General features: G+C 46.8%; 1 protein-coding gene across 2 annotated transcripts in view; it reads left to right on the top strand.

Annotated features, from left to right (window-relative positions):
* Nucleotides 1–13,862, top strand: part of TDRD12 (tudor domain containing 12) — an 81,503-nt gene that overhangs the window by 42,260 nt on the left and 25,381 nt on the right. Inside the window, exons 11-13 of one of the 2 annotated variants that reach the window (XM_012448451.3) lie at nucleotides 7,099–7,159; nucleotides 7,516–7,623; nucleotides 10,842–11,027. In XM_012448451.3, coding sequence (XP_012303874.2) covers nucleotides 7,099–7,159; nucleotides 7,516–7,623; nucleotides 10,842–11,027 — 355 coding nt within the window. Of the gene's footprint in view, nucleotides 1–7,098; nucleotides 7,160–7,238; nucleotides 7,374–7,515; nucleotides 7,624–10,841; nucleotides 11,028–13,862 lie in introns of those variants that run through there. The other variant, XM_012448450.2, reaches the window with a different exon arrangement.

Below are 13,862 nucleotides of genomic sequence, written 5' to 3'. Positions count from 1 at the left end.
CAGGCTGGAATGCGGTGGTGCAGTCACATCTCACTGCAGCTTTGACTTCCTGGGCTGAAGTGATCCTCCCACCTCAGGCTCCCAAGTATCTGGGACCCCAGGCATGCACCACCATACCTGGCTAATATTTTATTTTTTTGTATGGAGGGGTCTTGCTATGTTACCCAGGCTGGTCTCAAACTCCTGGCCTCAAATGATTCTCCTGCCTCAGCCTTTCAAAGTGCTAGGATTGCAGGCATGACCACAGCTCCCAGCCTCATGCCATTTTTATACTGTCATGGAGCTCTCAGAGTGACAGAGTGTGACAGGTCAGAGGTGGGGAGGTCCTGCTGTATCCACTGGTTTGCCTGGGGCTTGGAGCAAGGATGTGGACTGGGCAGCCATGTGGGCTTCCCAGAGGCCACGCTGATGGCCTGCCAGGGCTTCTTACCCCACAGGACACCACCCAGTATTTCAAAGCTGAGGCTTTGAAGGCTTCCAGGAGCCCACAGAGCTGGGGAATGCTGTTGATGCACCTGACTGACACCCCCCTCACAGGGCAACCTCAGCCCTAATACCCAAAGGTTTTGCTGTCACAGTGGTTATTTTCCTTGGAACAGAAGGCCTTGCATTATCCATGCAGCTTATTTCTTTATTATTATTATTATTATTTTTTTTTTTTTTTTTTGAGATGGAGTTTCGCTCATTACCCAGGCTGGAGTGCAATGGCGCGATCTCGGCTCACCGCAACCTCCGCCTCCTGGGTTCAGGCAATTCTCCTGCCTCAACCTCCTGAGTAGCTGGGATTACAGGCACCCGCCACCATGCCCAGCTAATTTTTTGTATTAGTAGAGACGGGGTTTCACCATGTTGACCAGGATGGTCTCGATCTCTTGACCTCGTGATCCACCCACCTCGGCCTCCCAGAGTGCTGGGATTACAGGCTTGAGCCACCGCGCCCGGCCCTATTATTATTATTATTATTATTATTATTATTATTCATTTTGAGACACAGTCTTGCTCTGTTGCCAGGCTGGAGTGCAGTGGTGCCATCTTGAGTCACTGCAACTTCCACCTCCTGGGTTCACGTGAGTCTCCTGCCTCAGCCTCCCAAGTAGCTGGGATTATAGGTGCCAGCCACCACCATGCGCAGCTAATTTTTGTATTTTTAGTAGAAATGGGGTTTCACCATGTTGGCCAGGATGGTCTCAATCTCTTGACCTCGTGATCTTCCCACATCAGCCTCCCAAAGTGCTGGGATTAAGGACCTGGCCTCTTTATTATTTTAAATTGTAACCTGGCAAATTAACCCTGGAATATTCTTTCTTTCATTATTATTTTATTTTTTAAATTTGAGACAGAGTCTTGCTCTGTTGCCCAGACTGGAGTGCAGTGGTGCAATGTCAGCTCACTGCAACCTCCACCTCCCGGGTTCAAGCAATTCTCCTGCCTCAGCCTCCTGAGTAGCTGGAATTACAGGCACCTGCCACCATGTCCAGCTAATTTTTGTATTTTTTGTAGAGGCAGAGTTTTGCCATTTTGGCCAGGCTGGTCTCGAACTCTGGACCTCAGATGATCAGCCCACCTTGGTCTCCCAAAGTGTTAGAATTATAGGCATGAGCCACCATGCCCAGATGACCCTGGAATACTGCATTCCCTTTTATTTTCATATTAGAAAGTTCTGTCTTGTCTCCTGTTTTGCTAAAATGCCTTTTACTTAGAATCCATGGATTAAATGTCAGTTATCCTGTCAGTCTCCTGTGGGTTTCAGGGAGCTTTGCGGTGGTTCAAGATTAAACAGCAAAGAAGGCTTGGAGTTCCTTAGGGACACAGGGATGACCTCGTGATCCTGGGACCCACTCCCTTGACCAAGCAGAGGTCCTGCATTGGTTGCACTGCATCCAAAGCCTGGGGAACCCTGTGCTGTCATTTCTGGCAAGATAGTGAAGGCAGCCTGGAGGAGAGGCACCCTTTCCTTAAGGATGGCCAGTCAGTGACCCGCATTGCCGCATCCCCAAACCTCACTTGGGACTATGATAGTGACTGTCACGATGTGGCCAGAGGGGCACAGGGACCTTGGTTTGTTGCCAGAGGCCAGGTGTGAGGAGAGAGGCTGCTAGCCTCCTCTGTGTGATGCCTGTGGTTTTCTTTTTCCTGTCTTTTTGTCTCGTTGATGGCATTGCTCAAGCTTGTAAGTACCAGCAAGCAGTTATGTTTCTTTCTCCTCGGGCCCGTTCCTTCATATAACTCATTTTGGAGACCCTCAAGGTTACAGTACATTCAGGAAGAGGTCACCCCAGATTCAGTCTGGCCCATTCCAGGATCGCATACCACCGTCCCCTTGGGAATCCTAGATGCTTGGGTAGCAGAGGGAGTGGCGGGGCCCACACCCGGGTTTAAGGGCCCTCCTAGCTGATTTCTCTCTCCTAATCTTTGGGTGTCCAAGACTAGGAGAGAGAAACCGCTCTGTTCACTAAGGGCTTCTGGAGGTGGTGAGGCAGCCTGGATTGGGTTGAGGTTGTGTTTCTAAGCTGGTGCCAGCTTCCGCCCAGCCTGTGGGAATATGCTGGGTCGGGGGTGAGTCTCAGCTCTGTGTGGTGACTCTCGGAGCATTATTTTCAGGAGGAGTTTGGACTTTGGCACTGTAGCCATATGTGCTGCAGGGAGTACTTTGATGACTGGTTAAGAAATCCTGTGCATGGGAGGGTGGAGTGGTGCCTGCTTGCTGCTCACGTCATCTCTGATAGTTAACGTACCCTGGAGCCCTCTCTGCAGTTCTTCGTCTTTCCATCTTCTGTGTCCCTCATGCCTACTGTGATATTCATTCTTTATTCTTCTGTTGTCTTCCTTTAAACATTTTAACATCAGCCTGCTTTGTACTGCTCACTGATTGAAGATGGAAACATTCTCTGAATACATGCATTCTTTTTTTTTTTTGGACAGAGTCTCACTCTGTGGCCCAGGCTAGAGTGCAGGGGTGCGATCTTGGCTCATTGCAACCTCTGCCTCCCAGTTTCAGGCGATTCTCATGAGTCAACCAGCCAAGTAGCTGGGATTACAGGCATGTGCCATGACACCTGGCTAATTTTTATTTTTATTTTTTGTATTTTTAGTAGAGATGGGGTTTCACCATATTGGCCAGGCTGGTCTTGAACTCCTGACCTCAGATGATCAGCCTCCCAAAGTGCTGGGATTACAGGAGTGAACCACCGCACCTGACTTAAATATGCACATTCTTCGTGGTACCATTTCGGTGTCAGAGTCTGAACAACAGTGCATGTTAAAGCCTGGACTGAAATGCCCTTCACACAGGCTGCTGAGTCCAGGGTCAGACGCTGTCCTTCTAGACCCAAGCCCTCTGCCAAAGAACACAGGAGCGGTGAGGACGCGGCTCTGTTGTACAACCATTCCTCTTCCCTCTTGAAATTACACCCATGCTTCTGTTCTTCCCATGACCCCACTCTGGCTGCATCATGATCCAGTGAGATGAGTGTGCATTGTCCCCAGGCTGTGAGCAGGTGAGTGCTGCAGAGCCCTGCAGTCACAGAGCATGACTGCTTTTCTATTCTCACATGGCCTTTTGGTTTACCTGAAGTTAATAGTTGTTTTTTTTTTTTTTCTTGGATGGGGTCTCACTGTGTTGCCTAGGCTGGTATCAAACTTCTGGCCTCAAGTGATCCTCCTCCCTCAGCCTCTCAAGTAGCTGGGACTACTGTGTGCCACCATACCTGGATCACTTTCCTAAATTTTTAATCTGTCTTAAAGATTCATCTCTAGAATTCTCCTCTGTTGTCAAACTCAGATTCTCACTTGTGACTCTTTGGAGATCTCTCCAGACCCTTCCCGCCTGCTTTGGTGTGTGCCTGATGTGTCCCATATTTGTCACCAACATCCTGAGATTCCGGCATCTTTCTTGAATTTAATCCCTTCTTTTCTGGATCGTCCATCTTCTTACTTAGTTTACTCCCTTGTTTTGGTGGAGAGCATCCTTTAGTAGCTTTCTTGGAAGGGAGACACAAAACATAAATTTTTTAGAGACTTTGCGTAAATGCTTTTAGACTATCTTCACACTTGATCAATAGTTGGGGTAAAAATTTTGAAGACATTTCTACTTCTAGTTTCTACTGTGAAGACGTCCACTCTATTCTGATTTCTTTATATATCTCTCCTTTTTTCTCTCTCTCTGGAAGCTTTATAGGAAGCTTCCTCCTCTGTTGCCAGTGTTTGGAAGTTCCTGATGTTGTGCCTTGGCACAGTTCTGTTATTATGCTTGTTGCTTGGTGGACCCTTCCAATGTGTAGCCTCGTGTCTCTTACCCCTGGGAAATTCTCTTGACTTTTTCATTGTTCTCTTACACTCAATATTCTCTGTCTTCTTTTAAGAATCTCTGTGACTCATATGTTGAACCTCCTGAATTGGTTGTGTAATTTTATAAAATATATTTTTCTTCTTTTTTTTTTTAATCTCTTTGTCTTCTTGCTTTATGTATTTTTTTGAAATGGAGTCTCGCTCCGTCACCCAGGCTGGAGTGTAGTGGTGGGATCTTGGCTCACTCTAACTTCTGCCTCCTGGGTTCAAGTGATTCTCCTGCCTCAGTCTGGGATTACAGGTGCCTGCCACTACACCTGACCATTTTTATATTTTTAATAGAGACTGGGTTTCACCATGTTGACCAGTCTCAAACTCCTGACCTCCAGTGATTTGCTTGTCTCGGCGTCTCAGAAGGCTGGGATTATAGGCATGAGCCACCATGCCTGGCCTGCTTGACTTTTTGGAATGTTTTTACAATTTTGTCGTCTTCTCATTTTATTGAGTTTTTTATTTCGAACATCACATTTTTAATTGGCAAGGGTTTTCCTTTCATTCTCTTTTCTCTTTCCAATAGTGTTGTACTTGTTTCATATATATGATAGTTTCTCTCATTTCTCTAAGGAGACTAATGATTTTGGTGGGAGGAGTTTTCTTCTCCCTACACTGCTTCTTTTTCTTGCAGGGTGCATTATTTGCTTTTTAGGTTGGAGGCTTTCCTTAGATGTCTTGCGGTCCTTGGTTGTCTACTTTTATTTCAATGTAGAGGCCCAGTGAGCTGGTGAGGGTCTCTGAGTGTACAAAACCTGTGAGACTGAAGTCTTTCTCTCTGTCTTTCCTCTCCGGTGGGCCAGATGCCAGAGGGAAGGTTTCTCCTATCTCTGCCCACTGTGGTGAAGACCTGCCCCTGTCCTGGGGGCTGAGTGGAAGGTGCAGGCTGGGTCTCCCTGTCCTATGTGTGCTTAGCCTCCCTCTTTTCAGTTCAGCACCTCTGTTTGCAGCTGACAGCTCGTAGCCTGAGAGTTCTGCTTTATCCTCTCCAGAGATTCAGCCCCTGGGCTTCCTCGGATTGGGGTGAGTGGCTGTCTGGTGTGGAGCAGCAATAAGGCAATGCAGAGGTTCCTCCCTGGCCACACTGTTGCAGCCAGGAAGACTGGCCCTAATTCCTAAGCTTTCTGAACATTGTTCTCTGCAGACAGAGTCAGGCCTCCCGTGGCTGGCTCAGTCTCAACTGTCTTGGGGCTACTACCAGTTTGTCCATCTGTTTTTTAGCTTCTAACATTGTTTTGGAATATTGTCTCTAAAATACCGCTTTTTTGAGATATAATTCATGTCCCCTTTTTCAAGTGTACAGCTCAGTGGTCTTTAGTATATCCACAGAGTTTGCAGCCACACAAGTCCATATCCATTAGTGGCCACTCTCCATTTTCCTCTCTCCACATCCTTTGGCAGCCAGCAGTCTGCTTTCAGTCTCTGTGGGTTTGCCTGTTCAGGACATTTCATATTGATGGGATCATATGGTGTGTGGGCCTTGGTGACGCTGGTTTCACAGGGCACGGTGTTTCCAAGGCTCACCTCTGCCATATCGTAAACGAGCATAGCATGCCTTTTCATGGCTGACTTATGTTCCATTGAGTACATGGAGCATATTTCATGTACCCATTCATCAGCTGATGGAGTTGGGTCTTGTGTCTTTTGTGTTTAAAAATTCATTTACAGGCCGGGCGCAGTGGCTCAAGCCTGTAATCCCAGCACTTTGGGAGGCCGAGGCGGGTGGATCACGAGGTCGAGAGATCGAGACCATCCTGGTCAACATTGTGAAACCCCGTCTCTACTAATACAAAAAAATGAGCTGGGCATAGTGGCGCGTGCCTGTAATCCCAGCTACTCAGGAGGCTAAGGCAGGAGAATTGCCTGAACCCAGGAGGCGGAGGTTGCGGTGAGCCGAGATTGCGCCATTGCACTCCAGCCTGCGTAACGAGAGCGAAACTCCGTCTCGAAGAAAAAAAAAATTCATTTACAGGGCTGGGCACAGCGGCTCACACCTGTAATCCCAGCACTTTGGGAAGCCGAGGTGGGCAGGTCACCTGAGATCAGGAGTTTGAGACCAGCCTGGCTAACATGGTGAAACCCTGACTCTACTAAAAATTCACCAGGCGAGGTGGCGGGTGCCTCTAATCCCAGCTACTTGGGAGGCTGAGGCAGGACAGTCGCTTGAACCTGGGAGGCAGAGGTTGCAGTGAGCTCAGATCGCGCCACTGCACTCCAGCCTGGGTGACAGAGCAAGACTTCATCTTAAAGAAAAAAAAGTCTTATTTACAGGAATAGGGCTTTAGGAAGGAGTACAGTTTGCCATGTGTAAAGCCAACCCTCTTTATCCTGGCGTCCCCGCCATGTCTGTGGGTTGTGACTTCTCTGTGACTGTCCCTGGCCTTACCCATGTTAGGGTTGGGCTGGAGCTAGAGGAGAGCAGTTTCAAATTCCTTCTTCAGAGGTGGTTGTAGACAAGTCCTATCTGGTCTTGTTTTCTCATCCATAAAATAAAGATATCGAAGTACACTAGTAGCTCCTGAGCTTGGCTGGGGCCCCTCAGATACTCTCAGGGGGCCTTTGTGTGGCAGGGTTGTGGCAGCACAGGTGCAGGCCCTCATGTCTCACAAACCAAGCAGAACAGAACAGGTACTGGTTGTACAGCCAAGCCATGGGCTGTGCAGTCCCTGCTATCTCCATCAAGGAAGAACTGAAAGAATAGCTCTACTGAGGAAACAGAAACACCTTTTTCTTCACTTTCTTCTTTTAACTATCTTACAGATTACTACAGTTTTTAAATCCAGATCCTTTGAGAGCTGATGGAATCTCTGATCTCCAGCAGGTATTACAGGCCCTAAAAAAGTAAATTAAAAAGAGAGAAAATTGCTTATTCTTTACATCCTTCTCCTTCCTCCCTCCAGACTTGAGATTAGAGGAGAAACTCCTTAAATGGGGGACTCTACCTGAAGACATCCTTTTAGAAACGATCTAATGGATTGTTGCTTCTGAGAAATTGTTCCATTTTTTGCGGGGGTAATAAATGGTCTTCCTTTTGGAATTTTTTTTTTTAAATAAGCATATATATACACCCAGGTGTTTACAGTGAAATCTGTATTTCCTTCATTTCTATGAAATTCTTGCTCTCCTGTGCTAACGCCTTGGGGCAGATACCGTTGTCTAATGCACACGTTCTCTTAGTTGCAGAAGCTGAAGTCGGGCCTGCAGCCGCCTGTGGCAGTGCTCCGGAACAAGATCAAGCCCTGCTTAACCATCGAGTCGTCACCACTGTCGGCAGAACTGAAGAAGGTACAAGCGCTCGTAAAACCACATTTATCAAGAAACACCAACATTTCCTAATATAGAAGGATTTTTAAATGGTTCTAAGGTTGCATTGTATAATTCCTTTGCTTTTGAAATTCTGTGCGCGTGTGTGTGTGAGAGAGAGAGATCACAGGCATGAGCCACCATGCCCGGCCTAATTTCTCATTTACTCTTAAGTCCAGGTTAGCATCTTAGAAGTGAGTGAGTGTTTTGTGAGGCAGCTGCTGTGGAACTGTGAGCCTCTTCTGCAGTCAGGTTTCCAGTATGCCTGGGGACAGGGCTGCGGGAGGAGCAGCAGGCTGCCAGGGGAGTTATAATGCATTCCCCAGCTGTTCTTTTCAAAATTGCCTTACAGATGTGGAAAACTGATCATATATGTTTATCTACTTTTTTCTGATTAAAAAAAGTTAAAAAAATTTTTTTAAGGTAGGAAGATAAAACTACCAGGACAAATAGCATGAGAGAGAAGTGGACAGATTCCACAGCCTTAGAAGATGAAAGCAGGAGAAGGAGTGTGGCTGCCTCTGCAGGGAAGGAGCACTTTGCAAAGGGAGCGTGAACCCCTTGCTCTGTCTCCTGAGCACCCACAGCTGGCTTGTATTGTTCTCAGCAGCAAGGTTGGAGGCTCTTTTTGAAGAAACTGAATGGCCCTAGAGAAATGACCTTCAGATTATGCTATTTGAAATTCTCCCACGAACAGGCCCTGCTTGCTGCCCTGTCTTCCTGCGGTGAGGTGACACTCGTGGTAACAAGAGTCGCCCAGTCCACAGAGCCTCCAGTGTCTTCCTCTCCACCATGAACAGACATTAGGGGTCATGGACATTTGAAGAAAGCCTTCACCTTAAAAAAAAAAAAAAAAAAAAAAAAAAAAACAGGCCGGGGTGCAGTGGCTCACACCTGTAATTCCAGCACTTTGGGAAGCTGAGGTGGGCAGATCAGCTGAGGTCAGTAGATTCAGATCAGCCTGGCCAACACGGTGAAACCTCATCTCTACTAAAAATAGAAAAATTAGCCATGCATGGATGGCACATGCCTGAAGTCCCAGCTACTCGGGAGGCTGAGATTGGAAAATCACTTGAACCCCCAGGAGGCAGAGGTTGCAGTGAGCTGAGATTGTACCACAGAACTCCAGCCTGGGCAACAGGCTCTTGAAGAAAAAAAAAAAAAATCAAAATAAACTCTCAAGGAAACAAGCAATGCAGTGAATAGGAGAAAGTGTTAGAGAATAAATATCCCTAGAGAAAATAAATATCCCCAGAGAGAAGATATTGCATCCCTAACAGTTTACTGTTAAAGGAATGCAGTATCTTCTCTCTGGGGATATTTAAAATAGGATATTTTTTAAAGGAACAGGCAGAAAAAAAGGTTCTTGGAAATTCAAAATAATGAAAAATGTAAAAACCACTAGTATGTTTGAGATATAAAAGAGAAGCTAACTATCAGAAAGTAGAAGAAAAAGGCAAAGAGACGGAAATGAGAGGGAAAATTTTTGAGGTTCTCTTTGAGGTCTAGTATCTCAAAATGGAATTTCTAGGAAGAATGAAGGAAGATGGTAGGAAATTTTCTGAAGATTAACATTTTCTGGACCTAATGGACAAGAATCTTCAGATTAAAAGGACCTATCCATCACAGGCCCAGCACAACTGCCGAAGAAAGAGATTAGACATGTTCTTCTGAAGCATGTAAGGTGAGGAATCCAAAGATTATGAGAGATGAAACTGGTCCTACACACCAGACCAGGAATCAGAATGGCTTCAGATGTCTCCACAATGCACCAGATGAGCAATGATGTCAAAATTCTGATGAGGCTGGATGCGGTGGCTCACGTCTTTAATCCTCATACTTTGGGAGGCCAAGGTACTGATTGCCTGAGCTCAGGAATTTGAGACCAGCCTGGGCAACATGGTGAAACCCTGTCTCTACTAAAATACAAAAAATTAGCTGAGTGTGGTGACACGTGTCTGTAGTCCCAGTTGCTTGGGAGGCTGAGGCATGAGAATCACTTGAACCTGGGAAGCAGAGGTTGCAGTGAGCCAAGATCACACCACTGCATTCCAGCCTGGATGACAGAATGAGACTCTGTCTCAAAAAAAAAAAAATTTTTTTTTTTTTTGATGGAAAGCTCTTTCCAATCAGAGGTCCATACTCAAACTGTGGATAGAGTGTGAGGGTAGAATGAAGACATTTGCAGACATAGAGTCTCAAAAAAACTTACTTCCCTTCTATCTTTTGTTAAGAAGATACTGAAATTTCATGTTCTCTACCAAAACGAAGTAACCCAAGAAAGATGACCACATAGGTTGCAGAGGAAGGGTGATGGTGAAGGATGATCCCAGGATGGTTGCTGAATGCCAGGTGCAGCGCATGGGTTCTGACTGCAGCTAGGGCTCAGGACTCAAGAGGACTCACAGAGCTTATGGTGTCAATGAGCTCAGCCTTTTGGAAGATCCTGTACATGTGGGTGGAGAACTCTGTTGGAACATTTGGGTTTTAGTGACAGTTACATAGAAAAATAAGCAAATAAAAGCTTACCTTTTAAAAAGCTTTACAGATGAAGCTGATGGACTGGCAGGTTAGGAGAATGAAGAGGAAAAGCCTCATCCTTGACCGGTGAACTTTAAGTGCCTGTCAATCGGCCACCTGTTGGATCCTTTTAATTTAGAAAATTGAAACAAGAATCTTTTTTTTTTTTTTTTTTAAAGGCAGAGTCTCACTCTGTTGTCCAGGCTGGAGTGCAGCGATGTGATCTCAGCTCACTGCAACCTCCACCTCCCATGTTCAAGTTATTCTCATGCCTTAGCCTTTGGAGTAGCTGGGATTATACATATGCGCCACCACACCCAGCTGATTTTTGTATTTTTGGTAGAGGTGGGGTTTCACTATGTTGGCCAGGCTGGTCTCCAACTCCTGACCTCAAGTGATCCACCCGCCTTGGCCTCCCAAAGTACTGGGATTACAGGCGTGAGCCACTGTGCCCGGCTGCAAGAATCTTTTATTGGAAGTCTTAATAGGAGAAAGAGCAAGAGTCTTTTAATAGGAGGTTGGTACTGAGAAAAGATTCTGGGAAACTTAACAGGTTAGGGCTTGGGGAAATACCGGGTTTGGTGATGGGTAGTGCTTGTTGGGGTGAAATGAGCCATGTGACGGAGTTGTTGTTAGATTTCTCTACCTTGTTTTGGTTTTTGGTTGTTGCTGTTTTGTAGGCTCTTCAAAGAAATAAGTTTCCGGGCCCCAGCCACACTGAGTCTTACTCTTGGCCTCCCATAGCCCGTGGCTGTGACGTGGTTGTCATTTCTCACTGTAAAAGCAACCCTTTGCTCTACCTCCTACCAGTGCTGACAATTTTGCAAACAGGGGCCTGCTACAAGTCATTACCAAGTAGAAACGGAGTAAGTCAAAGACAGTTTTGCCTCATAACCAAACGCGTTGAATATTTATTTTAAAATTATGCGCCTCTCCTTTGGGGAAAGTCAGGTTCCATTATTCAGTTTGATTTTCAAACTTCCATGCCAGAAACTATCCTGTGAGAAAGTGTCCTTTCCCCATTCCCATTACTGATGCACTCACACTGATTCTCACCTGGAGCCCCCAGTTGTGGGCCATTGGCTGAGGCTTTTAGAAATGGTTATTGAGGCCCAGCACTGTGGCTCACGCCTGTAATCCCAGCACTTCGGGAGGCTGAGGCGGGTGGATCACCTGAGGTCATGAGTTCGAGACCAGCCTGGCCAACATGGTGAAACCTCATCTCTACTAAAAATACAAAAAATTAGGTAGGCTTGGTGACCTGCCTGTAATCGCACCTACTTGGGAGGCTGAGGCAAGAGAATCGCTTGAATCTGGAGGCAGAAGTTGCAGTGAGCTGAGATCGTGCCATTGCACTCCAGCCTGGGCAACAAGAGCAAAACTCCGTCTCAAAAAAAAAAAAAAAAAGAAATGGATATTGAGTTTCTAAAACGCTCTCACGGACCTGAGTCTATCTAACCATCACAGCAGGTGCATGAGATGGGCAGGCCATGCATTGTTCTCCCCATTTCACAGAGGAGAAAATGAGGTTCAGCAAGAGTTACTGGGGTCAATTTCCCGCTGACAGGGCTAGGAGTGGGGTTGAAGTCAGGACTTCCACTGCCTTGTCCCATGCTCTGCCAGTCATTTCCTAGCTCCCCACCCTGCTTCTTAATCCTTCTTAACTTTTCCCATGTGGGGAAACCTCAGAATAACTATATTAAGTCTGTTCTAGCATTGCTATAAATACCTGAGGCTGGGTAATTTATAAAGAAGAGGGGCTTAACTGGCTCATGGGTCTGCAGGCTGGAGCAGAAGCGTGATGTCGGCATCTACTTGGCTTCTGTGGAGGCCTCAGTAAACTCACAGTCATGATGGAAGCCTAAGGGGGAGCAGGTGTGACACGTGGCCGGAGCAGGAGAGGGGGAGGTGCCACATACTTTTAAACGCTAGATTTCAAAGAACAGCACCCAGAGGACAGTGCTAACCCATTCATGAGAAACGGCCCCCCGATTCAGTCACCTCCCACCAGCCCCCACCTCCAGTACTGGGGATGACAATTCAACATGAAGCTTGGGCAGGGACAGAGATGCAAAACCACATCACTAAGAAAGAGGCGGTGGGAAAGAGAGGAGCAGTGCGAGGGTAAATGACTAAGAAAGAGGCGGTGGGAAAGAGAGGAGCAGTGCGAGGGTAAACGACAGAGGGTGTGGCCCTGCACTGCTGGGTTGCAGCTGTTAGGGGCCTGATGGGCATGGAACCTGCATCTTGGGGCCTGGCACTGAGGGTGCTCCAGACAGGGCTCTGCCAGTGAAAAACAGCAATAAAAAGACATAGGTTGCAGTTAGAAAAGATACTAGCTCATTTTTCTAATCATGCTATGCAGTTTCATGATTTCTCTTTAGAAAGTTACATCTGTTATTATGAATCGATTTAATCAAATCAATGGATACGTTCCTATCTTCCAAATTAGTTAGCAGCAGAGCCCTGCTGATGAGAAGCCACTTGTGTAGAGGACAAACCCTGGGTTGGGGCAGAAAGCGACATCCAGGTCTCGTCCCTGTGGCCCCCAGCTTTCTCCATGCCTCCATGGTCAACCTGCTTTCAGGCCTGTGCCTGGAATTTGGGCCCACCTGGATCTGTGTGAATGAAAGAGGAGGCTCCACTTGTCTTTGGTTACTGGAGGGTGTGTGCCAGGAAGGTATCTGGCAGGCAATGCAACTTCAGGAGTTACCTGTGGGCTCACAGAGGGCAGGGTTCAGAAGATAGTCTCCTAAGGAAGAGGAGTTTCTCTCTTTTTTTTTTTTTTTGAGACAGTCTCGCTCTGTCACCCAGGCTAGAGTGCAGTGGCATGATCTCGGCTCTCTGCAACCTCTGCCTCCCGAGTTCAAGCAATTCTCCTGCCTCAGCCCTCTGAGTAGTTGGGACTACAGGCACACGCTACCATGACTGGATAATTTTTGTATTTTTAGTAGAGACAGGGTTTCTCCATATTGGTCAGGCTGGTCTCGAACTCATGACCTCGGGTGATCCACCCGCCTCAGCCTCCCAAAGTGTTGGGATTACAGGTGTGAGCCACTGCACCCAGCCAGGGTTCGTCTTTTTTAAGGTCCCTTTCAGGAGGCATTACTTCCCTCTTGTGCTTAGGATCTGTACAGAGGATCTGGAGTCAGACTGCTTGGGTTCAAATCCTATTGCTATCATGTATTAGCTGTGCAGCCTCGGGCAACTGACTTCACTTCTCTGTGCCTCAAATTCCTCACCTATGAAGTGAAGCAGTGATAGCCTCTGCCCCATGAGAGCGTTTTAAGAGCTAAATGAATGAATACTTGTGAAGTGCTTCATTGAGACTCTCAGAAAAATATGACTCAACGTGTCTAAATCTAAATAGATTTAGACACATTGAGTCATATGTATTTTTTTTTTTTTGAGAAGGAGTCTTGCTCTGTCACCCAGGTTGGAGTGCAGTGGCGCTATCTCGGCTCACTGCAACCTCTACCTCCCAGGTTTAAGCCATTCTCCTGCCTCAGCCTCCCGAGTAGCTGGGACTACAGGCGCATGCCACCACGCCCAGCTAATTTTTTGTAGTTTTAATAGAGACGGGGTTTGACTTCACCATGTTCAGCAGGATGGTCTAGATCTCCTGACCTTGTGATCCACCCTCCTCTACCTCCCAAAGTGCTGGGATTACAGGAATGAGTCACCACGCCCGGCCTGTATCT

The sequence above is a fragment of the Aotus nancymaae genome, unplaced genomic scaffold (genome assembly GCF_030222135.1).
Source record: "Aotus nancymaae isolate 86718 unplaced genomic scaffold, 86718_ANA_hifiasm-v0.15.2.pri h1tg000028l, whole genome shotgun sequence".
NCBI lineage: Eukaryota > Metazoa > Chordata > Mammalia > Primates > Aotidae > Aotus > Aotus nancymaae.
This window is presented reverse-complemented; position numbering and strand designations above follow the sequence as displayed.